The sequence below is a fragment of the Periophthalmus magnuspinnatus genome, chromosome 1 (assembly GCF_009829125.3).
Source record: "Periophthalmus magnuspinnatus isolate fPerMag1 chromosome 1, fPerMag1.2.pri, whole genome shotgun sequence".
Lineage (NCBI taxonomy): Eukaryota > Metazoa > Chordata > Actinopteri > Gobiiformes > Gobiidae > Periophthalmus > Periophthalmus magnuspinnatus.
Genome location: NC_047126.1, coordinates 1,710,301 through 1,736,545, shown reverse-complemented (window position 1 = coordinate 1,736,545; position 26,245 = coordinate 1,710,301). Strand labels below are relative to the sequence as shown.

The 26,245-nt window shown below is 41.2% G+C and overlaps 2 protein-coding genes across 2 annotated transcripts in view; one reads left to right on the top strand and one right to left on the bottom strand.

Annotated features, from left to right (window-relative positions):
* Positions 1–60: 60 nt before the first annotated feature.
* LOC117378887 (TBC1 domain family member 24-like) lies at positions 61–12,540 on the bottom strand. The gene is made up of 11 exons (XM_033975579.2): positions 12,315–12,540; positions 8,949–9,157; positions 8,618–8,882; positions 6,716–6,835; positions 5,671–6,087; positions 4,415–4,654; positions 4,176–4,331; positions 1,289–1,352; positions 1,073–1,171; positions 706–1,012; positions 61–320 (listed from the first exon to the last, which is right to left on the bottom strand). The coding sequence occupies exons 1-11, from the start codon at positions 12,443–12,445 to the stop codon at positions 148–150; spliced, it is 2,181 nt and encodes a 726-aa protein (XP_033831470.2). The 5' UTR covers positions 12,446–12,540; the 3' UTR covers positions 61–147.
* Positions 12,541–14,416: 1,876 nt separating this feature from the next.
* stx8 (syntaxin 8) overlaps positions 14,417–26,245 on the top strand; it is a 53,313-nt gene continuing 41,484 nt past the window's right edge. The window contains exons 1-5 of the mRNA XM_033974181.2: positions 14,417–14,537; positions 14,829–14,928; positions 15,014–15,108; positions 19,628–19,738; positions 25,687–25,811. Of these exons, the coding sequence (XP_033830072.1) occupies positions 14,521–14,537; positions 14,829–14,928; positions 15,014–15,108; positions 19,628–19,738; positions 25,687–25,811 (448 nt within the window). The 5' untranslated portion in view covers positions 14,417–14,520. The remainder of the gene's footprint in view (positions 14,538–14,828; positions 14,929–15,013; positions 15,109–19,627; positions 19,739–25,686; positions 25,812–26,245) is intronic.

The window sequence follows — 26,245 nt, the reverse complement described above, 5'->3', positions numbered from 1 at the left end:
TGTAAAAATGTGAATAAATCAGGTGAAATAATTAATATAAAATGTATCAAACCACAAAGTGTCAAGGCCAATATTTTATTTTAAATAAATATCTAATATTACACACACAGATAAAAAAAACAGACAAAAGAGGAGCATTTACACAGTTTAAAATGTGTGTGTGTGTGAACATGTGATGCAGTTCTGAACGCCCCACACCTCCAGAGCCTGGATCTTAAACTGTCCCTTACACAGCGGCGTGTTCTTGAACGTGTCACACGCCTCAGAGCGTCCCCCGGTCAGACTCTGCTGGAGACACAGGGCGTGGCCCCCGTCACCTCCTGGACACACAAGACGTAGAGTTAAACATGAACGATTAAGGTTTACCCAGGGCCGGCTCCAGCTCTCACAGGGCCCCAACATGAATGTGTCTCTGGGGCCTCTCCTCTCAGGGGCCCTGGGCTATATCTCTGGGGCCCCCTCCCGGCTCAGTTGTTGTTGATTCACATTTGACACATTCTGACTCTCGTCACTTTGACCAGTTGTTTTTGTGTTTGTCTGAACAACATCAGACTGAAAACATCCAGATTATAAATGTATGGGCTCTTGGGGGCCCCCTGGTGGCCTCAGGGCCCTCAGCAGCTGCTCAGTCTGCCTATAGTCTGGACCGGCCCTGGCTGTACCACAGCGTCACATAGAACGTACTGCACAGTGTGATGTTCTCACCAATGATCAGCTGGAGCTCCGTCCCTGCGATGAACCTGGACGCCTCTGGTCCTTTGGCTCTTTTTGGCTCTTTGGTAAACAGACGCCGGTCTGACGGGGCCGTGAAGGGGACGGTGAGGGGGACGGTGAGGTAGCTGGGGTCCTGGGGAGTCCCCACGGGGCAGGTCAGACCGGCGCCGTTCATGGAGCTGGTACTTCTGCTGAGGGACAGGGGCAGAGAGTCGCACGGCCCGTTCTGCTGCCCGGACACCAGTCGGGTCATGATGTTGACCACGGTCTGCTGGTAGCGCTCCATACTGGGACGCAGCTGAAACACAGGTATGAAAGATCACACTGTTTTTAATGAATCAATAAAAAAGTAACTGACCGTGAAGACAAAACATTCTCCTGTTCCAAAATACGTGAGGCTCTTTGTGTCGTGTTTACGTCGCTCTATGACGTCAGTGGAGATGAACGCCCCAAACACCTGAACGAAAGAAGAAAAAAGAAAGAAAGAAAGAGTCAGAGCGTTTAAACTGTCAAACCTCAGACTCAGACTCAGACTCAGACTCAGAGTCACACGTTTAAAGTGTCAAACTGTTACCTCTTCATCGACTGTTTTGATGAGGAGGACTGCAGGCTCGTGTCCTTCCACATGTGAATAGAATCTGTTGAAAAAAGTAAAACTGCTATTTTTAAATATGGACACACTGCCCTGAGAGTTTACACAAAGTGTAAAACGCAACAACACAAACTTGTTTATACTATAAACCCGCCCCCTCATCTTTAGAAAGTGAAATCTGTCAACAGTCGAGACACAGACTCTGACAACACATGTGTGTGTGTGTGTGCTCATGTGTCTAGTGTGTCTTATGTTTGTTGTGTGTCTCTGTGTCTTGTGTGTCTCATGTGTCTTATGGGTTTTGTGGGACTGTGGTTGTCCCTCTGTTTAAGAAGAAGGACCAGGGGGTGTGTTCTAACCACAGGGGAATCTCACTCCTCATCCTTCCCGGTAAAGTCGACTCCAGGGACTGGAGAGGAGAATCCGACCGATAGTCGAACCTCAGATCCAGGAAGAGCAGTGTGGGTTTTTGTCCTGGTCGTGGAACACTGGACCAGCTCTATACTCTCCATCAGGCCTCGAGGCTCATGGGAGTTTGCCACAGTCCACATGTGTTTTGTGGATCTGGAGGTGGTGTCCTTTAGGGGGCGCTCTGGGAGTGTGGGGTCCAGTCCCTGTGTGACCGGAGCAGGAGCTGTGTCTCTGCAGTCAGACCTGTTCATGTTGGACTCAGGGCTGCCCTTTGTCACCGGTTCTGTTCATTATATTTATGGACAGAATTTCTAGGTGCAGCCAGGGGCCGGAGGGGGCCTGGTCCAGGGGCCGAGGGGGTCTGCTGTTTGCAGATAGATCAGATCAGATCTGTCTTTATTAGTCCCACAGTGGGGAAATTCCAGTGTTGCACCGCACAGTTAAAGAACAGAAGGAAAATGGAACATGCAATAAAACAAGATAATAGATAAATAGCTTCAAATAATTAAAAAATATACTTAAAAATAAACTAAAAATAGACTCTGATATAACATCTCTGTAAAGTGACTTGAGTATTGCACATACGTGTGGATGAATGGCTTCTTCGAGTCAGGACCTGCAGCTCTGGGGCGGTTTGAGCCGAGTGTGAAGTGTCTGAGATGAGAATCAGCTCCTCCAAATCCGAGGCCATGGTTCTCGACGGGGAAAAGGTGGTTAAAGAAGGAGCTGAGTCCAAAGGCGAAGCTCTCGATTTACCGTCAATCTACGTTCCTACCCTCACCTATGGTCATGAGCTTTGGGTAATGACCGAAAGGACAAGATCGCGGATACAAGCGGCTGAAATGGGCTTCCTCCGCAGAGTGGCCGGGCGCACCCTTAGGGATAGGGTGAGGAGCTCGGTCACACGGGAGGAGCTCGGAGTAGAGCCGCTGCTCCTACGCGTCGAGAGGAGCAGCTGAGGCTCGGGCATCTGCTCAGGATGCCTCCTGGACGCCTCCCTAGGGAGGTGTTCTGGACATGTCCCAGGACACGCTGGAGGGACTATGTCTCTCTGGCCTGGGAACACCTTGGGGTCCCACTGAAGGAGCTGGAGGAAGTGTCCGGGGTGAGGGAAGTCTGGGAGTCCCTGCTTAGACTGATGCCCCCGCGACCCGGCCCCGGATAAGAGGAAGAAAATGGATGGATGGAGTCTCATGTGTCTCATGTGTCTCATGTGTCCCGTGTCTCTCGTGTCTCTCGTCTTTGTCTCACTCTTCCAGACTCCTCTTGTGCTCTGTCGTGCTGTAGTGTCTCATGTGTCTCATGTGTCTCGTGTCGCTCATGTGTCCCGTGTCTCTCGTGTCTCTCGTGTCTCTCATGTCTCTCATGTGTGTCTCACTCTTCCAGACTCCTCTTGTGCTCTGTCGTGCTGTAGAGTCTTGTGTGTCTCGTGTGTCTCATGTGTCTCATGTCTCTTGTGTGTCTGATGTGTCTTGTGTGTCTCATGTGTCTCTCGTGTCTCTCGTGTGTCTCATGTGTCCCGTGTCTCTCATGTCTCTCGTGCGTGTCTCACTCTTCCAGACTCCTCTTGTGCTCTGTCGTGCTGTAGTGTCTCATGTGTCTCTCGTGTCTCTCATGTCTCTCGTCTTTGACTCACTCTTCCAGACTCCTCTTGTGCTCTGTCGTGCTGTAGTGTCTGGTGTGTGTCTCATGTCTCTTGTGTGTCTGGTGTCTCTCATGTGTCTCGTGTCTCTCGTGTCTCTCGTGTCTCTCGTGTCTCTCGTGTGTGTCTCACTCTTCCAGACTCCTCTTGTGCTCTGTCGTGCTGTAGTGTCTGGTGTGTGTCTCATGTCTCTTGTGTGTCTGGTGTCTCTCATGTGTCTCGTGTCTCTCGTGTCTCTCGTGTCTCTCGTGTCTCTCGTGTGTGTCTCACTCTTCCAGACTCCTCTTGTGCTCTGTCGTGCTGTAGTGTCTGGTGTGTGTCTCATGTCTCTTGTGTGTCTGGTGTGTCTCATGTGTCTCGTGTGTCTCATGTCTCTCGTGTCTCTCGTGTGTCTCACTCTTCCAGACTCCTCTTGTGCTCTGTCGTGCTGTAGAGTCTTGTGTGTCTCGTGTGTCTCATGTGTCTCATGTCTCTTGTGTGTCTGATGTGTCTTGTGTGTCTTGTGTGTCTCATGTGTCTCTCGTGTCTCTCATGTGTCTCGTGTCTCTCGTGTCTCTCATGTCTCTCGTGTGTGTCTCACTCTTCCAGACTCCTCTTGTGCTCTGTCGTGCTGTAGTGTCTCATGTGTCTCATGTGTCTCGTGTCTCTCGTGTCTCTCGTGTCTCTCGTGTGTGTCTCACTCTTCCAGACTCCTCTTGTGCTCTGTCGTGCTGTAGTGTCTGGTGTGTCTGGTGTGTGTCTTGTGTCCTGTGTGTCTCGTGTGTCTCATGTGTCCTGTGTGTCCCGTGTCTCTCATGTCTCTCGTGTGTGTCTCACTCTTCCAGACTCCTCTTGTGCTCTGTCGTGCTGTAGAGCCTGACGGGGCTGAACAGGGCGTATCTCTCTGGGATCCAGGCCCAGACGACTCTCATCTCTGTCCCCGTGACGACCGTGGAGCTGAAGTTGGTGAAGTCCACGCTCTCCACAAATTGCCTTAGAACATTAAAAACATATTCCTGTTTAACGTTACACATTTAAACGTCTGAGTGTGGCCGTGTTGTGGCGTTCTCACAGACCTCTTCTGATGGCAGGTGACTCCTTTCTGCATGAGCGAGTCCTTGTTGGCGTTGAACAGGAGGTTGAGCTCTCGCCGCGTGGCCATCGGGATCTGGAAAGCTTTTTCTAGAAGTGTCTCCGCAGAGCAGTGTCGAGCCACATTCTGCACGAACCTCTTCATGTCGGTCCTGAAGTCCTCCACGTCCGCCACTCGGGACGAGACGGAGGCTTTGTAGAGACCGAGGAGAGTCAACGCCACTCTGCAGGACAACACTTCAGGATCAGTATTGACAGTATCGACAGCGGCGTCTTATGACAACACAGTTAACGCTAAATACTGGTGCTAACAGCGAGGACCCGGTTAAAACGCAGCGATGTGTCCACTACAGCTCTGCAGACGACACTCAGGTGTGTGTCTCACTGCAGCAGGTGAATCTGGACCCGTGGATTCACTCGGATTCGCTCCAACAGATCAGAGTGTGGAGGAAAAACAACTTTCTCCAGATAAACTCAGACAAAACACAAGTCAGAAACGTAGAGAAAGTGTCAGCGTCACCTCCAGTCTCTCTCTCTAAAACCTTCAAATCAGGCGAGAAATCTGGAGGTAATAATGGACTCAGACTTGAACGTTAACAGACACATCAAATCAATAACATCTGCAGCTTTTTACATCTAAAAACATGTCAAAAATCAAAGTTAAACTGTCAAACCCAGACTCAGAGACTTATCCTGCGTTTGTGTCCAGTAGATTAGACGACTGTAACGTCCTGATCACTGGACTCTCCAAACGAGAGACAGAACAGAACATCCAGAACATCCAGAACATCCAGAACATCCAGAACATCCAGAACACTGCTGCTCAGGTCAGGACTAGAACCAGGACTAAACTAGAACAAAATCAGGACTAAACCAGGACTAAACATGTTGAAGTGTTTGAGTTTTGTTCAGTTTAAATCTGTCTCTCTCTTCCTGAAGATGTGACTCAGACCTCAAGTTTGACGATGTTTAAATCCAGACTCAAACTGTTTATCTGTGACTAAAGGTTTTTATTCTGCCTCTTCTGTTTTAATGTTAATTTCACGATGATTATTTGTGATTTGATTTGTTGTTTTGTGATTTTTATGTCTTTCTTATTCGGTAAAACACTTTGAATCACTTTGTGGACAAATAAATAAACGTATTACTTTTGAGTAAGTTGATACAAAACCTGCTTGTTTTTGATTAAAGTGTCTTTCCCTCTGTATTTGATCGTTTCCTCCTGAGTCACGTCACCGACCTGTACAGGACTTTGTATCCCTCCAGAAGGTAAACATCTAAAACTCTGATGGCGTAGATGAACGGGAGGTCGGCGAAGATCCACATGATCCAGTCAGAGTAAAACTCAAAGAGGTTTTGGTGCGAACTAGCGATTAATTTCCGAATGCCGCGGCAGCACTTGTTGGCGAGATCTCCAAAGGTCATACAGGACGCCCTGTAGGTCAGGAAGGTCTGGTCGATGTAGCGTTTGTTGGGGTCGGTGTAGCAGATGAGGCGGGCCACGCTGTAGAAGCACTCGGCCTCGTCCATACTGAAGTGGAGGATGAGGGACACCAGCGCCGGGAGGATCGGGCAATAGTTCATGTCCGGGAAGTACTTTCCCAGACAAAGGAGGATTTTCTTCACAGAGTTCAGCCCGGATTTGTTCAGGCAGTATCTGGACGAGAAAAGAGACGAGAGAAAAGAGGAGAGGAGAGGAGAGAGGGGAAGAATAGAGAAGAGAGGAGAGAAGAGAAGAGGAGAGAGGAGAGAAGAAAAGAAGAGAGGAGAGGAGAGAGGGGAAGAGAAAAGAAAAGAAAAGAGAAGTGAATTGTGCAGGTTACACCATGAAATTAATGTAGAACAATCAGGACTAAACCAGGACTAAACCAGGACTAAACCAGGACTAAACCAGGACTAAACCAGGACTAAACCAGGACTAAACCAGGACTAAACCAGGACTAAACCAGGACTAAACCTGGACTAAACCAGGACTAAACCAGGACTGTATATAATGTATTTTCTGGAGTCGCACCAGCCAAAAAAAAAAAACATATTTCACATTTAAGTCACGTCTGAGTCTCTGGACAAACTATGAAACAAAGTGAGATTTATGCTCCACAAAGTACAGGAAATGACACTGTGTTTGTGTTTTTGTGTTTGTGTGTTTGTGTTTTTGTGTTTGTGTGTTTGTGTTTCTATGTTTGTGTGTTTTTGTGTGTTTGTGTTTTGTGTGTTTGTGTGTTTGTGTGTTCATGTTGTGTGTTTGTGTTCTTGTGTTCTTGTGTGTTTGTGTTTTGTGATACCTGGGTATTTCTGCAGCCTCCATGTACTCGGGCGCTGGGTGTGAGCTCAGTTTCTGTTCTCCAAAGAGTTTCTTGGTGAGTTCGTAGTAGACGTCTCTCTCTGGATGCGCCGTTTTCACACTGACAACACAAACAAAACACAAAATTATAGACTTTTTGAAGTTTTGTGCTGATTCCTGTGGATTAGAATCTCGTTTTATCACACGAGCAGCTGTTTTTGTGTCGCACTCTTCATGTTTTTTTTAAATATATGGTTTGTTCAGTGTAATAATCACGCCAGTGTTGATCATGTGTAATTTTTCTTTGCACTACTATGAAATTTTGGGGTATTTTTAACGATATGATCAGATTTAAGATGGAAAAGGTTCAATTAAAAACTTGTCTGACTCATTTCGATCCAAACTGAGCAGTGACGTGTTTCATTCTGCTGTTTACACTTTACATTTTTGTGTTTTTGAGGATAATCCGTGGACTGTTTATGTAAATGCACAGAGCTAACCCGCTGCCACCGCGTTACAAACAGGAAGTGATCATGAGCTGCACTTCCTGCTCCATCGACTCTGGCTCCAGTTCACTTTCTATTGAAACCTGCTGCTGTCAGACTCATCATTTTGGTCTTAAATGTTCATATTAACCCTCTACATGATCCTGGGGTTCATTTTTATTTTATTTTTTAGTTATTTGAGTTTCTTTTTTAGGGTTGTTTTTTTTTTTTTTTTTTTTTTTTATTTATTTATTATTTTATTTAGAGTTTTTTTTAAGTTATTTTTATTATAATTTTTTTGTTTGTTATTTTGAGGTGTTTTTTTTAGTTTAGTTTTTTTAGTTTTTCTTTTATTTTTTTTATTGTTTTTTTCTTTTTTTAAAGGAGCTAAAGGAGGTAAAGGAGCTAAAGGAGCTAAAGGGGCTAAAGGAGCTAAAGGGGCTAAAGGAGCTAAAGGAGCTAAAGGAGCTAAAGGGGCTAAAGGGGCTAAAGGAGCTAAAGGGGCTAAAGGAGCTAAAGGAGCTAAAGGAGCTAAAGGAGCTAAAGGAGCTAAAGGGGCTGAAGGAGCTAAAGGGGCTAAAGGAGCTAAAGGAGCTAAAGGGGCTAAAGGGGCTAAAGGAGCTAAAGGGGCTAAAGGGGCTAAAGGAGCTAAAGGAGCTAAAGGGGCTAAAGGGGCTAAAGGAGCTAAAGGAGCTAAAGGAGCTAAAGGAGCTAAAGGGGCTGAAGGAGCTAAAGGGGCTAAAGGAGCTAAAGGGGCTAAAGGGGCTAAAGGGGCTAAAGGAGCTAAAGGGGCTAAAGGGGCTAAAGGGGCTAAAGGAGCTAAAGGGGCTAAAGGGGCTAAAGGGGCTAAAGGAGCTAAAGGGGCTAAAGGAGCTAAAGAGTTTGCTCCAGACGACGGGACCAAAGACTCTTTTCAAACAGAGATTTTCACACTAAAGGCTGTGGATGTGTTTATTTCTCACTGTTAAAGCTCTTTCATATGGACTTGGGAACTTTTATTTTGAAATTCTTTTATATTCTGGCCCCAAGTCCCTGGGAGAGACATTTCCCCAGGTCCAAACGTACGACGCCTGGTTTAATGTTTGTAAATGTGATTGTGACGTCAGTGCCTCATCATGAACCTCACAGCGCGTCACTGTTTTAATCCTGCAGACGTATAAACACACGGAGCCTGACGCTGCAGCTCACAGACTTTTCACTCCCAGATCCATCGTGAGATCATTTTATATCTGTTTAAAAAAGGATCTGCTTTAGTTTTTATTTAAACCTGATTCAGTCTTTTTTTCCTGTTTCTAGTCGATTTGGCTCATGTGGGTTTGGAGGAAGTAACGAAGTACAAGTATTAAAGTACAGTAGTAGAAAAATGTAGTACTTCGTGTGCGTGTGTGTGTATGTGTGTGTTTCTGTGTGTGTGTGACCTGGAGTTGATGCTGTGGATGATGTGGTAATACGCTTTGGCCCTGAGCGTGTGGGGCGTGGCCCAGAATCCCTGGCGGCCCATGGCCTTGAGCTGCAGGTGTTTGCTCTGGACCAGGGTCTGATATTTCTCCGCCGCTTCGGGGTCGATCTTTTCCCAGTCCACAAACTGTCCGTACTTCATCCCGGAGCTGGAGCAGATCTCCCAGTTGTCCGCCTCAGAGATGGTCATCATGCTCTCCGTCTTGAAGTTACACGTTTTGGCGCCTAAAGGAGAAGAAGCAGAAGTGTTTAGTCTTTGGTGAGAGATGTGACAGTGGGAGAGTTTCTTACTGGAGCTGTCTTTGTTGGACTTGCTCTGTTTGGGCCTGTGCTTCGCCGTTTGACTCTGAGCGCCGCTTCCATTCTCCTCTTTTTTGTCCTTTCTGTGATTCACCACAAACTGCAGTGAACTGGCTCTTTGTCTCAAAGGACTGGACCGATCGAAGTTCCCGACGTCAGTGTTAGAATATTTCTCTGAGGTTTCATAGCTGTAAAACGACCTGGAAATCAGAGAATCGCTTTATTAAGTATTGATTATGTATCAATACTAGAACTATAACTATGTCGTATTTTATGTGATGTGTTTTCTGGACTAAGTGTGACTTTTGTTGAGTTTGTTGTTGGTGCGACTTCTCCACAGATGTGACTTATATGTGAAATGATTCAAATCTATAAAGTCACATGTTGGTTCTTGTCACAGTGACAGTCGTGCGAGGGGCTCTAGACTTGGACCAGTATCTACTCCTCCTGAACCACTCAACATTTAAAATATCAACATTACACTCATTTAAAAGACAAACACTCAACAAAAATGAGCCTAAAATAAAGTCGTATTCTGCCGAGCGACGCTTCATCTTCCTCTGGAGTTGGTGGATTTGTTCAGAAGCGACACCGAGGATGAAGAATTCAGTGGATTTATTGATTTGGAGTGAGATCCAGAGTAAACTTGTTGTTTTTTCTGCTTTATTTATCTGATTAACTGTTAATATCTTACGTTAACAAACCAGACACGTGTTCAGTTCTGTCTGTGCTTCATGGAGCTGAATAAATATAAATGTGTTACGTTAGCATTAGCATTAGCGTGATGTACTGATATTCAGCCTGTTGGTCCACATTTTATTATTATTATTAGAACTTCATTTAAAGATAAAATGTCTGTTCTTGGTCTCTAAAGTTCGACTTATACTCCAGTGCGACGTATAGTCCAGAAAATACGTGTTTGTTGTTTATGTGAAGCACTTTGAGCAGCTTAAGTTCTATTTTAAATGTGTTATATATATATAAAATCGCACTAAATTGAATGAAAGTACTAAAATACTCTAAGTACACACATAAAACTATCATCAGACTTTATCACTCTCATTATTACTTATTCCTACAAACCATGAATGTGAAGATGCCCCTGAGAAAAACCTCCTTTGGGGCAGTTCTAGACCTGTCATGATAATCAGGGCCGGTTCAGACTATAAGCAGAATGAGCAGTGGTTTAGGGCCCCGAGGTCAGCAGGGGGCCCCAAGAGCACATACATTTACACTGAAAATAATGTAATATATCAAGTTTTACTGGACACGGGGCTTGTGTGTTTATCCCTCTAAAACTATGACATTTGTTTAAAATATCTGCTGCTGTGTTTGTTTTTGAGTCGGGCAGAGGTGAGGACAGCTCTGTGTTTACACCAGAGCAAGGACCCCACATAATGGAAATGTAAGACCAGTCTTTTCTGGGCTCATATTGACTCTAAATTTTTACTAAAATTTGAACATATCATTTTTGATGAACATGATAAAAACTTAGACTCAAATAAAAAAGTAGCAATTAATTTAATTATTATATTTGGTAAATTTTATATTCATAAATGTAAATTTTCTTACGCATCCTTGTTTTTTCCTGTTTTAATTAATCAATTAGACTCTTACATATCCACTATTTCCAAAAGCTTAAACAAAAAAGCTCTTAACACTTGAAAGCTGCACGTCTTTAAACATTTTTGTTAAATGTCACAGTGGATCTAACTTTCTTTTCTTTTTGTATTCCCCCCTGGCGTTCTGTGTTCTTATTCTGTTCTGTACTCTACTTTGTTAACTATCAATTTAATTTTATAATAATAATAAAAAAAAAAGAAGTATTTTCTGGGCTTTAGTACTTACTGTGGGTACTTTTTCTGTTATTTTTCTGTTATTTTTTCTGTTATTTTTAGGTTAAAGTTGTAGGAGTGAAGACGTTTGGCCGCGGCTTGGACGAGCAGCCAAACGTCTTCGCTCCTACGACTTTTTGTCCAGTTTTTACTTTTATTACAGATCAGAACATTCATTTTGATATTTCTTTTCAGATATTTCTCTTACAGTTCAGGCCTTTTCCTGATACAGTCTATTTTAAATGTTTTTTTCCTGTGATTTTCTTGCTGTATTTTAATCGTCAGTGGCATTAAATAGTTTCAATATCATTGTTTAGAGCAGGAGCGTCAAACTCATTTTCACAAAGGGCCACATCAGCAAAACTAAGGGCCAGATGTAACTAACAGTAAGATAAATGTCACTAAATGTAACCAAACTTAATGTAATTTTTTTTTTTTATCTTGTTAATTAACCGTTTCTATATTTATCGCTTACTCAAGTTTCAAATATTCCATATGGATTTGCATAGAGATGAAAAAATGTCTGTTTAACTCTGTATCTAATGACAAACTGACATTTTAACACAGTCATACCTTTTAATTTCCTTTGTCACGGGCCACATAAAATCACATGGCGGGCCGCATTTAGCCCACGGGCCTTGAGTTTGACACATGTGGTTTAGAGCAACGTCTCTACAGAAATATATATATATATATATACTTGAAAATGCAGTAAACTCTGCAGCTCCTGAAGCCCCTGAGCTGAAACATGATCTTAAACGAGTCTTATTGATCGTTCAGACGTGTGAGAATTGATAAACAAACAGTGAAAAACATAAAGTGAACCATGTGTGGGGGTTTTTTTGGCTTTTGTATCATCGCAAATTAGACTTGGTTATAAAGAGCAAAAGAAAAATGAATCTGTCAACTGGGCAAAAAGTTGAAGGAGTAAAAACGTGTCTGTGTGAATGAATGAATCTATTTATTATTGTGTGTTGCATGGAAAAATATGGAGCCGTTTAATGGGTTTATAAAACAAAAATGTAACAAAATACAATCAAATACAATCAAATACAACAGGACAAACAGCAACAGACTCATTTAAACAAACTCATCTGCTGCTTTTTCCAGGTTTTCCAGAGAAATGAAGCCGATTTATAAACATTAGACTGAATGAATGAAACGACCGTCTCATCTTACACCAGAAAATATCAGGGCGATGGGAGAACGTTTCATTAAATAAAGGATTTATAAATTTATAGATGCTGTAAATGTAAATGTGGTAAGTTACACGTCTAATGTACACACTTGTCCCTTTCAAATACGCAAATAAATCAAATTAATTCTGATATTTTGAAAGTATAATGCTGTGGCAACGTGAGTAAATCTGTGTGTAGAAAAATGCTGATATAAATAAGTTTGTGGGAGTTTTTTTTAACCTTTCAGATCAAGTCCTTCTCCTCTGACGCACCTGTCGCTCCGTCAGGTGCAGAATCGACACAGAAACGAGAAAAATCCACCCAAAACTAAAGACTGACGTTACCTTGATCTGGGTCTGGAGTTTGTTCCCTGGCCGTGCGACTGCAGCCCACACTTCTTACTCTCCTCTGAGCTGTAGTAGGAGTGAGACCTCTGTCGTCCTCTGTGCACGTCCTGATCTGAAGACGCTCTCATTGTGACTGAGTTTATGTTTCCATCGTTTGAGATGAAGAGCGCTGTGGGGTCATAGTCCAGCTCGAGGCACTGCAGGGTCTAAGGCTGTCACTTACAGCACGTCCCCGGAGCGCTGCCTTTATGGACACGCCTGTGGGGTCATGTGACTCTTTGTTTGTGGTGCTGTGAGACAGTCAAAAGTTCCACTGTTAAAGCCCTGGAACCACATTCGCAGAAGTGATTAAACATTCTCTAATGACCTACTATATTTGGCACTTTATAAGCACAAGTGTCTAAATATTATTGAGGAAGTTCATGGAAAAGTAAGTCAAAGGTCATAGAAAGTGTAAATAAAGAGGATCATATGTTTCAGCGACTCATTATTCTGCAGTTTATCACAGACATTAAAACACCACAGAAACTGAAAATCTTCACATAAACAGTAAATAAATGTGGAGTTTCCTCTGGGCAGGACACTGTTGTCCTTCACTTAACCCTGCTCTGTGTTTGGGCTTTGGGGGGATGTTGTAAATCAGCTGCAAACGTTTGCAATAAAATAAAAATAATAATAAATCAAAGCCAATGTTTAGAACAAAAAACTCTTGATCCAAAACAGGTCCATTTCACTGTTATGTCCCAGTTGAGGTGTGAAAATGCCAGTGGGGTCTATTCCAAGAAAACCTTATTATTTTACACAACAGGTGTATGTTTTTAACAATCACAGACATTGTTTGGCTATAAAACATCAAACCGTACATGTGCCTGGCTCATATGAGGGCCACTTGTAACAGTGCGGCAAAACAACAACTGACATGGCCCATTATGAGCCACATCATCCATGGCGTTTCCATGAAGGTTACACGCGTGGAGACGACTGGGTGAGGCCGACCACACGTCCCGATTTACCCGGGACAGGCCCAGTTTTCAGCCCCGTGTCCCCTGTTACAAAACACTGAGCTGTGCCAGTTTCTACACAAAATGTCCCACATGAGTCACCATTTTTGACCAGTATGATTCCCACAAACAGGGAAATATACTGTCATTTCTTTAGAAAAAATAAGAAATATACAGAAAACTGCTAAATAATAGATAATAATTTAAAAATAAATCAAAAAAATACACTGTTGCGCTGACTGAGATTATGACTGACACAAGTGGGTCGAGGATGGACAATGTTATGAGCTTTTGTTACTATTTTATTTACACTAACCACCTCAGCCCGGGTGTGTCCCAGGGGTTAAATCTGAATATGTGGTCACATTAGAATAGAAATCAAAATAAGAGACTAGAAGAATATTTACAACCAGCCTTTAAAAACATGGACTGGATCTTCTCCGACCTAAAACCAGGACTATGTATAAACCAGCAGCCGTTATGTTATTAGTTTGTTTATAATTTAACATTTTTTATCTATAATTATACAATTCAATGTATTTTTCACAATGGTTAACGTTATATTATATACACACACACGTAGCATTTACACACTTAAACTTCTTCCATAGTACATACATAAGTGTATAAGTGCACGTACATCTCTGTTACATATGTTATGAAAGGTATATAAAAAGTGACAAGACGATTTAACAGAAAAAAAGAGAGAAAAATTAATTAATAAATAAAATAATAATAAAAAAGTAATAAAAGTAATAAATAAGCAATGAAATAATAATAATAATAATTAAAAATAATAATAAAATAATAATAATACTGACAAGGTAAAAACAGACAAAAATAAAGAATATATACACACTAATTAATTAAATAAAAAAGAAAGAAGAAAAATAGAAACAATACTATAATGAAATAAGTCATGTAGGTTGAGAGATTACTTACAATCAGCCTTTAAACCATGGACTGGATCTTCTCCGACCTAAAATCAGGACTTTGTGTAAACTATTAGCTGTAGTGTTTTTATTTAGTTTCTACGAGTTCTACACGTTTGGGTGACGTCACTGAACGAAACGCGATTGCGCCTCTTGTCCCTCGCGCGTCTCCGTAGTGACGTAGCACCCAAACAAGAAGCGGCTCGCTGTTGATTAGCCAAAACTGCGACAGAAACGAGTATTTATCTTCATATGATCGGATTTTAAAAAATGTCTCAAGATCCCTGGTAAGTGTCGCGTTTATAAAGTTTAGAAAAAACTCCTGAAATTAACGTTTTAACTTTATATTTTAGGAAATGAGCAGAGTTGCTAGCAAACACAGCATAGCAAAGGGCTAACGTGACAGTCAAACTCACGCCTCTAACTCAATATAACGCTTTATTATCACAAATCTGACAAGTTTAGACAGATGTTGATCATAAATATAAGTGTTTCGCACAGGTCGTGTGTGATAACCCCATGTTTTTAGGAGTTTAATCCACATTAAGATGCTCTGTGTACCTCTTTTATTCCTCCAGGTTACAGAATTACGATGCTACTTGTCGCCTGGCCCAAGAAACTGCAGAAAATATCCATGAACGAAACAGACAGCAGAGGACGGGGGGTAACCCTGCAAAAGTAAGACATTAGCTCAACATTAGCTTGTGTTTTCAGTGACAGATCCTAACACTTGTTTTGTTTTCGTGTTCGTGTGTTTTCTTAGATCAACATGACACTTAGGGCGAATCTACAGAAGCTGAAACAGAATATTTCCCAACTGAAAGAAGGTTTGCTGCGGACTTCATCGTCTCGTCGGATGTATCCTTTGTGGCACTGGTCATGAGACTCGTTTTATCTCCTGCACTAACAGTTTAGTGTCAAAAGGGGGCGCCACAGGTCAGTTAAAGGCAAAACACAGTACAGGGCTCATGTTTCGCTATTTTCTGATCTGTTGCATCGTTTTCTCATCACAAACAGACCTGGAGTTGTGTTTTTTTGTTTCATTCTCACATGTTTAACACACAAACAAACCTGCAGATTTAGTCTGAGTTCTTCTCTCAAACTGAAAACACTCTGTTCCACTTTGTGATGTCATCAAATGGTAATACAGGAAGTGCTCCACTGTGTTTTTAAACTCCACACACCTTCATTAGAATAATTTTGGTCATTTTAGTCCAATCTCTACTGAACAAAGGGTAAAAGGAGCAGTTAAACTATCACTTGATGACATCACACGGTGGAACGTCGCATTTTGAGCTTTGTAGATGTTACAGACTAATAATAAAGTGTGACTCAAACATGTGTGAATGAAACAAAACAACTCCAGGTCTGTTTTTGAACTGGCTAAACACTCACAAGAGTCCGTTTAACGTAATCTAGGAGCTTTTAAGATTTTACAAAAAACGTCATCACGCTCGGGAATTCCACCTGTTTCCTGGCAACCACGAGGCAAAAACTCCTCTAATGTCAGACATTTTTATTTGACAAATAAAAATGTAAGAAAACACTTTTATTTTGTTGATTTTTTGGACAGAATTCTCCCTAGTGTGATGTCACCATTATGAAAGTCTCTGAGTAGAACTTTCTACTTCCTGTAATTTTCAACATTATTTTCTTCTTGTTGATTGGTGTAAAACTATCATTTATGATGCCCATTTTCTGTGTTATCTCTTCAAATGACTTTATAAATAATGTTTTTCTTCCTCTAAAATGCAACTGAAGTGTGCGGAAATATATGTTCTATAAATTATACACAGTTGTAGAATAAGAAATCTAAATGAGAATTTGGAATTTATTTTAACATAAAAACACTCAAATGTCCTAAGGTGTGAAGACTTTGATTTCAAACATTCTAGATCATTCTAGATGGTTCTATAGTTAGTCTCTTGTGTCGTTCATGAAGGTGTTGGCCTAAAGAGAAGCACGTTTACATTTTAAAATAAAACTACAGCTTTATTTCTACTTTAAATAAAAGATATAAACAGTTTAAAGCTGTGATCCAAAGTGTGTCCTGTGGTGTGACATGAAAAATCACACATTTAAAAAGACAGTTACACAAAAACCAGAAGGAGCACATCTGACATTTATGCACCAGGGGGCGATCTGGGGTTAAGGGTTTTTTTGTATTTCCTGAGAAAAATACCATTCCAAGTGAGTTAGAACTATATTCTTTAATCTGGGACAGTTACATAATTATTAAACAGCTCTGGAGACTTATTAAGTCATTTATTAGAATTGTTTGGTAATTGTGCAGTGAATGTCCAGCGGGGGACAGGAAAAGAGTTGCACAAAAGTTACAGTGAGTGCATGGGCGAAGGCGCCTGATTTGTCACTCATTAATGTTTGTATTTTGATTTACAGACACAACGCAGAGATAAAAATACAAGGATCACGTAGGACGGGTCAACACGAACATTTTAAGACCAAAATAATGAGCAGCAGTTACAGAGAGAGGGGGACACAGTTTTCTCATGTAAAGTGAAGTGCAGCCCATGATCACTTCCTGTTTGGAACGCGCTGGCTAGCAGGTTAGCCGTGTCCATTTATATAAAAAGTCTCTGGTTTCCTCACACCAGAACATGACAGGATTGATATAGTGAATATAGACTTCACTGCTACTGTCACACAAGCATGAAAAATGTATTTTAAATGCAGATTAATTTTACTATTTAGAGTAATTTACACAAAGGCTAGATTTTTGCGCTATATACAGTTTTTATTATTTGAGCAGTTTCAAATAATAATAATAAATATAATGGCTTACACTTGTAATGCACTTTACAGTCTTGTCAAAGCCTCTACACTAGACTCATTATTCATTCATTTCCACACTTGGTGATGGTCAGATACTACTGTAGCCACAGCTGCCCTGGGGCAGACTGACGGAAGCGAGGCTGCCAATCTGCGCCATCGGCCCCTCCGACCACCACCTGTCATTCACACACACACCACTTTCATACTAGGCAATGTGGGTGAAGTGTCTTGCCTAAGGACACAACGACAGAACTTGGTCCGAGCGGGACTCGATCCTCTGAGCTTCGGGTTGGGACCAACACTCAACCACTGAGCCACTGTCGCCCCGACAGATTAAGATAGATCAGGTTTAGTCCTGATTTAGTCCTGATTTGTGTCTATCTTTAGTGACCTACAGCTAAACTGTTAAAATGCTAACATAGCCGTAGGTCTAGTCACAGATTAAATATTATTTAGGACCACCGAAAGGTAGTCTTGGTTTAGTCCTGGACTAGTCCTGGTTTAGTCTTGGTTTAGTCCTGGTTTAGTCCTGGTTTAGTTCCGGTTTAGTTCTTTAGTTCTTTATTTATTTTGCAAAGATGCTCCTTCCAGTCTTCATTTTTTCTTTTCAGGACACTGTTCGTCATCTCTAATTCTGCACATTTATTTTTTCCAAATCTTTTCTTCAGCCAATTTCTGAGTGATCATCGATATTTGTTCCTCTAAACAATCGATATCTTCTATGGTGCGATTTTTCTCCGTTTCTAACTCAAGGTGGCGCTGTTTGCACTCTCCATCTTGAGGCAGTTTTGATCTGAATCTTTCAAACTGCTCTTGATAACTCGCTCATCGCATGATCCAGAATCGTCACGTCTGCGTATTGTTTTTGTAATTCTTCATTCTCTTGTCGCAAATTTAGATTTTTATCTTCGCCCTTTAATGGTTCCAGGTTAATTTTAGTCTACATGAATCTCGAGACCTCCATCGTTTTCGAAAGAACTTTTATCAAGCTAGTGTCTTTAATCTCCAGATTCAACTCGCGGATTTCTTGAAGCGAGCTCGAGTACTCCATCCTCAACTTATTAAACTCATTTGTATGTTTCACCTTCTCGTTCTGAGACGTGACAATCTTCTTCAGTTCGGTGTGAAGTTCCTGTTCTTTCTTGGCCAACATCTTGTTTTTAATTTTCAACATAACCTTGTGCGTGAATGTCCGTACAACAATCGGACAAGGCTTTGAGGTGTGTGATTTCGTTCTGCGTCTCTTGAATTTTCTGCAGAATGTCATTGTTTTCACGTTGAAGGTCCCGTATCTTCAGGCGTTTGTGTTTATGTCGAGTTTCTTTTAACATGTTGGCGTCATGTTGTTTTGTTAATTTCTGAAAATGTTGCGTTAACTGCTCATTTTCACTTTTTAAGACGCTTCCACCTTTGTCAGAGCTTTACTTTTCATTTTCAAATTCTTCGCTACAGCCAATTTCTGAGCCAGTCTCGATATTTTGTCATGCAGTCGTTTCGCGTCTTCTACATTACGATTTTTCTCAGTTACTAACTGGAGGTGGCGCTGTTTCCAGTCTTCACTTTGAGATGATTGTGTTTTCAAGCTCTCAAACTTCTTTTGTAAACTGTCTTTCTGGGTTTGTAACATATTGATCTTGTCTTCCAGTTGTTTGCGTTCGGTCTCAAATCTCTGTAGTTCAGTTGTTTTATCGCCTGATTCTGTGACGCCTCGTTCTCAACTCTCATTTGATCATTTTCCGATTTGACCTCAGTGTGGCGCTCTTTCAAAACTCCCTCTTGAGGTTTTGATTTCACACCTTCACATTCTTTTTGCAAAGGGTCAAGTGCAGCCCAATTGCGCAAGAATCAATTTACAACAAGTTTTACGCCACCAAATTAAGTTAAATTGGAGAATCTTCAGCGCCTGTCATACAGTTTAATTTCACTGAGATGAAACTGATGGTGGAACTTTCTCCCTGAAGATGTGACTCAGGCCTCGACTTTGACCAAGTTTAAATCCAGACTCAAACTGTTTATCTGTGACTAAAGGGTTTTTTTCTGCCTCTTCTCTTTTAATTTTATGATTATTTATGTTTTGATTTGTTGTATTGTGATTTTAATGTCTTTCTTATTCTTTAATGTCTTTCTTATTCTTTAATGTCTTATTCTTTAATGTCTTTCTTATTCTTTAATGTCGTTCTTATTCTTTAATGTCTTTCTTATTCTTTAATGTCGTTCTTATTCTTTAATGTCTTTCTTATTCTTTAATGTCGTTCTTATTCTTTAATGTCTTTCTTATTCTTTAATGTCTTTCTTATTCTTTAATGTCTTTCTTATTCTTTAATGTCGTTCTTATTCTTTAATGTCTTTCTTATTCTTTAATGTCGTTCTTATTCTTTAATGTCTTTCTTATTCTTTAATGTCGTTCTTATTCTTTAATGTCGTTCTTATTCTTTAATGTCGTTCTTATTCTTTAATGTCGTTCTTATTCTTTAATGTCGTTCTTATTCTTTAACGTCGTTCTTATTCTTTAATGTCTTTATTATTGTGTTGTGTGTTGTGTTGTATAAATAAACGTGTGTCGTCTTTAACCCTGGTGCGTCAGAACTCAAGCAGAGGCCGACAGGAGGCAGAACCTGATCGACGACCTGCTGAGCCGAGAGAAACAACTCAATGCAACGTTTAAAGGAGAGTCGTCAGGAGCTGAAGTTAACAGGCGAGTGACGCTCCAAGAGTGTTTAAATTATATTAGCACGTGTTTACTTACTTCCCCTGGGGTGTGATGCTAACTGTAGGCACTGTTCTGTCTGAGGATTTGTCAGACTTTAATCTGAGCTTTATTTGAACACAATCAGACCATAAAGAGCTGAGTTAGTTGGGACGACAACAGATGAGCCGATTTGTGCTGCTAAACAAGTGTCTTTCAAGTAACATTACAATCACATGCTAGCATTAGCATTAGCCAACAGTTTTTCAGTTACTCTCACATTTTTTAAATCAAACTCTTAAACAGGACCATGAGCTCGATCACAGGCTCCTGAAAATGTGCTGTTTAAATCCATTTTATGTTTTCTCCTGATCTTTAAACTTTTTTAGTCAGCGTTTGCTAATGTGTGCATTGTGTCTCCATGGTAACGGCTGAACGTTCCGCCAACACAGATACAGATACATGTAGAACACCCCCGGCGTGACGTCTCTGCAAATTATCAGCGGGCGTGACCAGTATCGTCTCAACTGGCTTAAGTTGAATGAATATCGTTTAGTTCGATCCAGTTCCTGGTTGTTATAAAGCAGGGATGTCCAAACTATGGTCCGGGGGCCAAACGTGGTACCCTCAGACCATTTTTATTGGCCCTCAGACCTTCTGCTGAACAACTGATCATAGTCGCTTTTTCAGCAATTTAAGTATTTCTACCACTCTACCCTTAACAATATCACATTTCGTAAAATTAACGGTCCAAGCTTTATTAAAACGTACAGTGGCGGCGTCAAAAATATATCAAACGCACCCGTCTGAAATCAAAGCACTGAACATTTTCTGACACTTCTCTACGAATATGTTTCAAGATGTGTCCCTTAGTAAAAAAAAGTTTGAGCATCCATGTTATAGAGGTTAAGCAGTGACATCATTTTATTTGAAAAACGCTCCTCAACGTTTTGACCGAGCGACGCAGAGACAAAACTATGAACAGAACAACAGACTAAAGGTGTTTATTTATTATTTTTTGGCCTGATTTTTGTCCGTGGAGCTGTTGTTTTGTTTAGTTTTTTGTTTTTTTTTAGCTCAAATCAACTTCATACGGCAAAATGTAAACTGAAAGTAGTTCCTCTGTTGTTGTTAGCCTGTTAGCTAACGATAGAGCGAGATAACAGACACTTAAACTTGACCCACGACAGTTATTTCCTCGACACACAGACTCATAAACATGTCCTTTAAGGAGAAAAAGCTTCACTTCATCTGTGTCTGATCTAAAGTCGATATCAGACACGGGACGACAGCGAAATTTGGTGTCGTAATTATTATTAGTAACGATAATATCAGGATAATTATTAAAGCCGCTGACAGTTCCATATTTAAACGTTTACTCTGTTTTAGTGCTGTTCTTTGTTATAAATGAAAACAACAGTGATCTAGAAGAAAACGTCATGTAGTTCTGCCGACTCTGATGATAAAATGGGGATTATCTTTGTTGGCGATTCTCACGATTATATATAAAATGTCCCGTGAACGATCATTGTCGACGCTTTTTATCGCGACAAAATGATATTACTGAAGATATATTATGTTTTCTGCTGTTTACCTCCACAAACATAGACTGTAGAGCACGTTAATACGAACATTTTAACACCAAAATGACGAAATTAAATGATAAATAGATAAAATGTAAAATGAATTGGAGCTGGAAGTGCGCACACGATCACTTCCTGTTTGTAGCGCGGCGGCTAGCAGGTTAGCTACGTCCATTTATATAAACGGTCTGTGGTACAAACTAAACATTTAGCAGAGTTGTAGTCGTTTTTCTTGAACCGCAGCGGCTCTGTCACATTTTAGATTCAGCGTTTTGAGTTTTTTACAGGAGAAAACGTCATTACTTCCCTCGTAAAACGTCGCTTCTCTTTCTAAAAACCCCCGACTCTCGTGACGTCATCTGCACAACCCCTGTCGTCCAATTAAAATAACGATCCCGTACTCACTTGACCCGTGCGGCGGAGCGGTTCTCATCCTCGCTTTGATGCTAACGTCGCCGGTCGCTAACTTGCGCGTACCTCCGCCGTGACCCCGCGCCGTTTGAACCCACCTCTGCTCCGTGACTCGTGAACGAGCCGCTCAGCCGGACGCTCGTACAGGATGTCGGCCTTTCGTGGCTAATTCCTTTTCATTAGCGCTATCTTCGCTTCGCCCTGTTGATCAAACGCGGGGCCGCCTTTGTGCACATGTATACACCGCCGCAATTACACACCGAAACAACGGGCCGCGGCGGTGTCACGTCCGATATCCTCTTCCGCGTCTCGTGTTATGACAATGTAACGTATACACAAAACTGCAGTCCGCGTACGCCGCTCATGTGTTCAACGGCTAACGCTTTCGGACAGACTTAGGAAACAGTGAAAAGTTTTAGTAGTTTTGGGGTCATAATTAAATCTGCCCCGAGGTTTTGGTTTACGTCCCAGTTCATTTAAAAGGAAATTATGGTGAATCCAGCTCGAGTATTGGTGTGGCTATAAAGTCGTCGGTTAGAAAGAATCTACCAACATGTGGCGAATCATTTGGATCTCTGGGAAAGACCCGTTCTCCCTGTGGCGGCGGGGGTTGGTTGGCTGTGGCGATGTGTCATTAAATGTGCACGGTTATTTACCAAAACCTTTAGTCAAATACAAAAAAAAAAAGAAATCAGACCAAGTGACATGTGATCGGGAACATTTTGAGTCTGTGTTTTGACCCCAGACTGTTTGTGTAAATGGACGTAGCTAACCGGGTAACAGGAAGTTAGCATGAGTGCGCTTCCAGGTTCATGTTACTTAAATTAATGATAATAAAGGTGTACAATATTTGTGGCGAAACAGAACAGTTCTAAAATTAAAAGTCAGAATGGACAGAGTGTTTTATAGGAATGCAGAAAGAAAAAACAAAAACAAAAAAAACAACAATACTAGGGGTTGCTTTTTGTTTTTTTTAGCATCTTTCTTTTCCATAAAACTTACAAATGAGAAAAAAACAGTTCTTTATGAAATGTGAGGAAATGGTTTGGTTTTTAAGAGCCTACTTATGGATTATTTTATTTTATTTTTTTTAAAAGTTATTTTGAGTTTATTTATTAATTTTTTCAGTTTATTTTCTTCATTTTTTGTTTATTCAGTTTATTTTCTTGAGTTTTTTTTTTAAGATTTTGTTGTGTTTTTTTTTTGTTATTTTGAGTTGATTTATTTTATGTTTTGTTATATTGAGTTGAGTTCTTTTTTTTTTTTTTGTTATTTTGAGGGGAGTTTTGTCTATTTTTTTAATTTTTTTTTACTGTGTCCTCTCTCTACCTGCGTCTGTCTGGTTGTTTTTTTATTTATTTATTTTGTGTTTTTTTTTTAAAGTTATTTTTATTATTATTATTTTTGTTATTTTGAGGTGTTTTCTTTTTTCTTTTTTTCTTTTGAGTTTATTTTTTGCTTTTTTTATAATCTGTCCTCTCTCTGTCTCTGCTGCTTCAGACTCATTCTGGTCTTAAATGTTCGTATTAACCCTCTACATGATCCTGGGGTTTTTATTTCACTATTGTGTCTGTAAATCAAGATCTGAACATTAATAACAGACAAATCAGGTCCTTCTTTCCCCGAGGTCGCTCCCGTTAGCGTTAGCGACAGGTTTGATTGAATAATTACGTATCAAAATGATGCAGCTGGTTTGTAAATTAATCAATACGTCAGGACCAGTGTTGTCTCGATACAGAAATGCAACTTTTTTAGTAATAGAATGTAATTTTCAGCACAAAATACGTCTTTATGTTCCCTCAAAGTCTTATATTTGTTCTGATGAAGCTCAAACACAAACAAAACAAAACAGTTCAGGAAATCTCTAATTTTATCTTTTTTTTTTAGTATCGATACCTGTTGAAATGAGTATCTAGTTTTGATATTAATTTTCATATCGATTAGTCCAACGATTGACTTATTTTTACATGATCCTGGGTGTTTTTTTTATTTTTATTTCACTGCTGTGTCTTTAAATTAAGATGTGAACATTAATAACAGACAAAAGGGGCGTTACCTTCAACATCCTCGCTCCTGATTGGCTCTTCGGTTGCTATGATGCTCGCGGTCGTAAATCGGCTCCAGATTCGCCGCCACACCTGCTTTAGCCTCCGATGAGCGTCATTTGGGGCTGGACGCCGTGGTGACGTCACACTCACTCAGTCACGTCTTTACACGTCTGTGGTTTTATTACAGTTCGTACGTTATAAACCCGTATTTCCCTTTAGCGTTTTCTTTGCTCGTTCTGGAGATAGTCGTAACGAGCTGCATATTTCCTGTCCGCTCCGTGTAAGACAGAGACGCTCAAGCCCCAGAGGCGGTGGACTGGCGCTTTGTGGCGGCCAAAAGATGTGCCTGACCGGGTTTGGCGGTCTCTTCTGACTGGTTAATTGGATCTTCACACTCTGAGCTTCATGGTGGAGGAAGTGGAGCGTCGGCATGTGCTCTCCTGGTAATCAGACATGTCAGAGGGATTAGAGCTTTTTTTTTTTTTCCTCACGCCGGCGACGTCGTCAGGGCTCCCACACGGCGCCAGTGACCGCACGAAAAGGTTCCCGTCTGCGATAGTCCCCGCTAGTCTGGGTCAGGACTAAACGTACAGTGTGTGAAGCGTTCAGCTCCAAATGAAGCTCGTCGAGGCCTGAGCGGTTATAGCGGTGAATTTGGAGCAGAATTGCATATTAGGAATTCTGACTGTGAGCGTCATAGCAACCAAAGAGCCGTCCCTCGTTTATCGCGGGCGTCACGTTCTAAAAATAACCCGCAATAGGCGAAATCCGTGAAGTATCATCTTTATTTTTTACATTATTCTCTCTGTTTTTGTCTGTAAAACCCCTCACCACACACTTTATACACTTTTCTCACACAGGCGTTAACATTTTCTCACATTTCTCTCTCGTTTAAACTCTCTCAAAGTTCAAACCTTCGTAGGCGTCTTTGTCGGTGCAGAACGTTTCATCGACATTGTGGGTTTTGTCGGGGAGAAAACAAATCGCAAACGTACAGCACTTCAGAGTCACACTGAGATCCAACGTTTATGTAAATTTGTCTGAACACATTCTGTACTGGACAGGAGACACGGCACGGAGGAGACTGATGGACAATGGTCTACAGTCCAACAGCCAATCAGGACGCACGACACAATGGTCTACAGTCCAACAGCCAATCAGGACGCATGACACAATGGTCTACAGTCCAACAGCCAATCGGGACGCACGACACAATGCACAATACGTTCATACACTGTAAAAAAAAGACATTAAAATCACACAAATCAAAACATAAATAATCACAAATAATCATCATAAATTTACCATTAAAAGAGAAGAGGCAGAATAAAAACCTTTCAGTCGTCTGCACAGCTGAACAGAACAGAGTCTGGATTTAAACATTGTCAAAGTCGAGGCCTGTCTCACATCTTCAGGCTTTAGCTGCATAAAGACCACGAAAGGTGAACCGCGACATAGTGACGGACAACTGTAATACGAACATTTTAAGACCAAAACAACGAGTCTGACAGCAGCAGTTACAAAGAGAAAGCAGTTTTCCAGGTTAGATATGTCCATGTACACACTTTGGGAGTAGTTCAGCTGGAGGATTGAACCTTTTGTGCATGTTTTTGTGTTGATGGAGGAGGAGGAAACCCACCCAGACACAGGGAAAACATGCAAACTCCCGGGTTTATCCAGGAATCAAACCCAGAACCTTCTTGTTGCGAAGCGTCTGTGCTCCAAACTCAACCGCTGTGACGTCTTCTTGTAACTCTAAGGAGACGGCCGCAGATTGGAGTTTGTATTACACAACTCCAACGTGAACTCCGCTCCTCTGAAAGACTCTCACGGAGACTTTTGAACAGCGGGATTTAGTTTTTTGTTCGTACGATGTTGATTTCAGTCCCGTTAAGTCGTACGTTGTGTGTCTTAGATCTTCTCTCATGACGGGGGGAAACGGTGGAGCTGCGGCCAATCCCTGGTTGATCAATGAAACCGACGAGACTAAAGGCCTGTCCTTTGGAGAGATCAAACAGCAGCAGCAACGCATCATCAACGGTACAGTGTTTTTATCTAAAATATGTCTTTGTTTTTGTTTTGACAGACACTTCAAGTCAAACGCCGTGTGTGTTAAACCCTCAGTCGTCCAGAAATAAAACCAGAGTAAAAGAAAAACTCAATTCTGTAATGGGACTGAAGTTTTTAGAGGGAAAACATGAGACGCTTTTTCATTTCTGGTGTGTTTTTCTGATGTATTTTTTCTTTTTCTTCCAGTCACAAGTTTGGACACTCCTCTCATTCAAAGTTTTTTTTTTTTTTTTTACTACATTTCTTTCTACATTTTAGATAAATACCAAAAACACCAAATAATAAAAGTAGAAATAGACCCAAATCGTCCTTAAATCTCCAACACAGACCCATATTTATTTAGTTTTGGTCGATTTGCGGCGTAAAAAATCCACACAAAACTTCATATTAACACTTTACAGCTG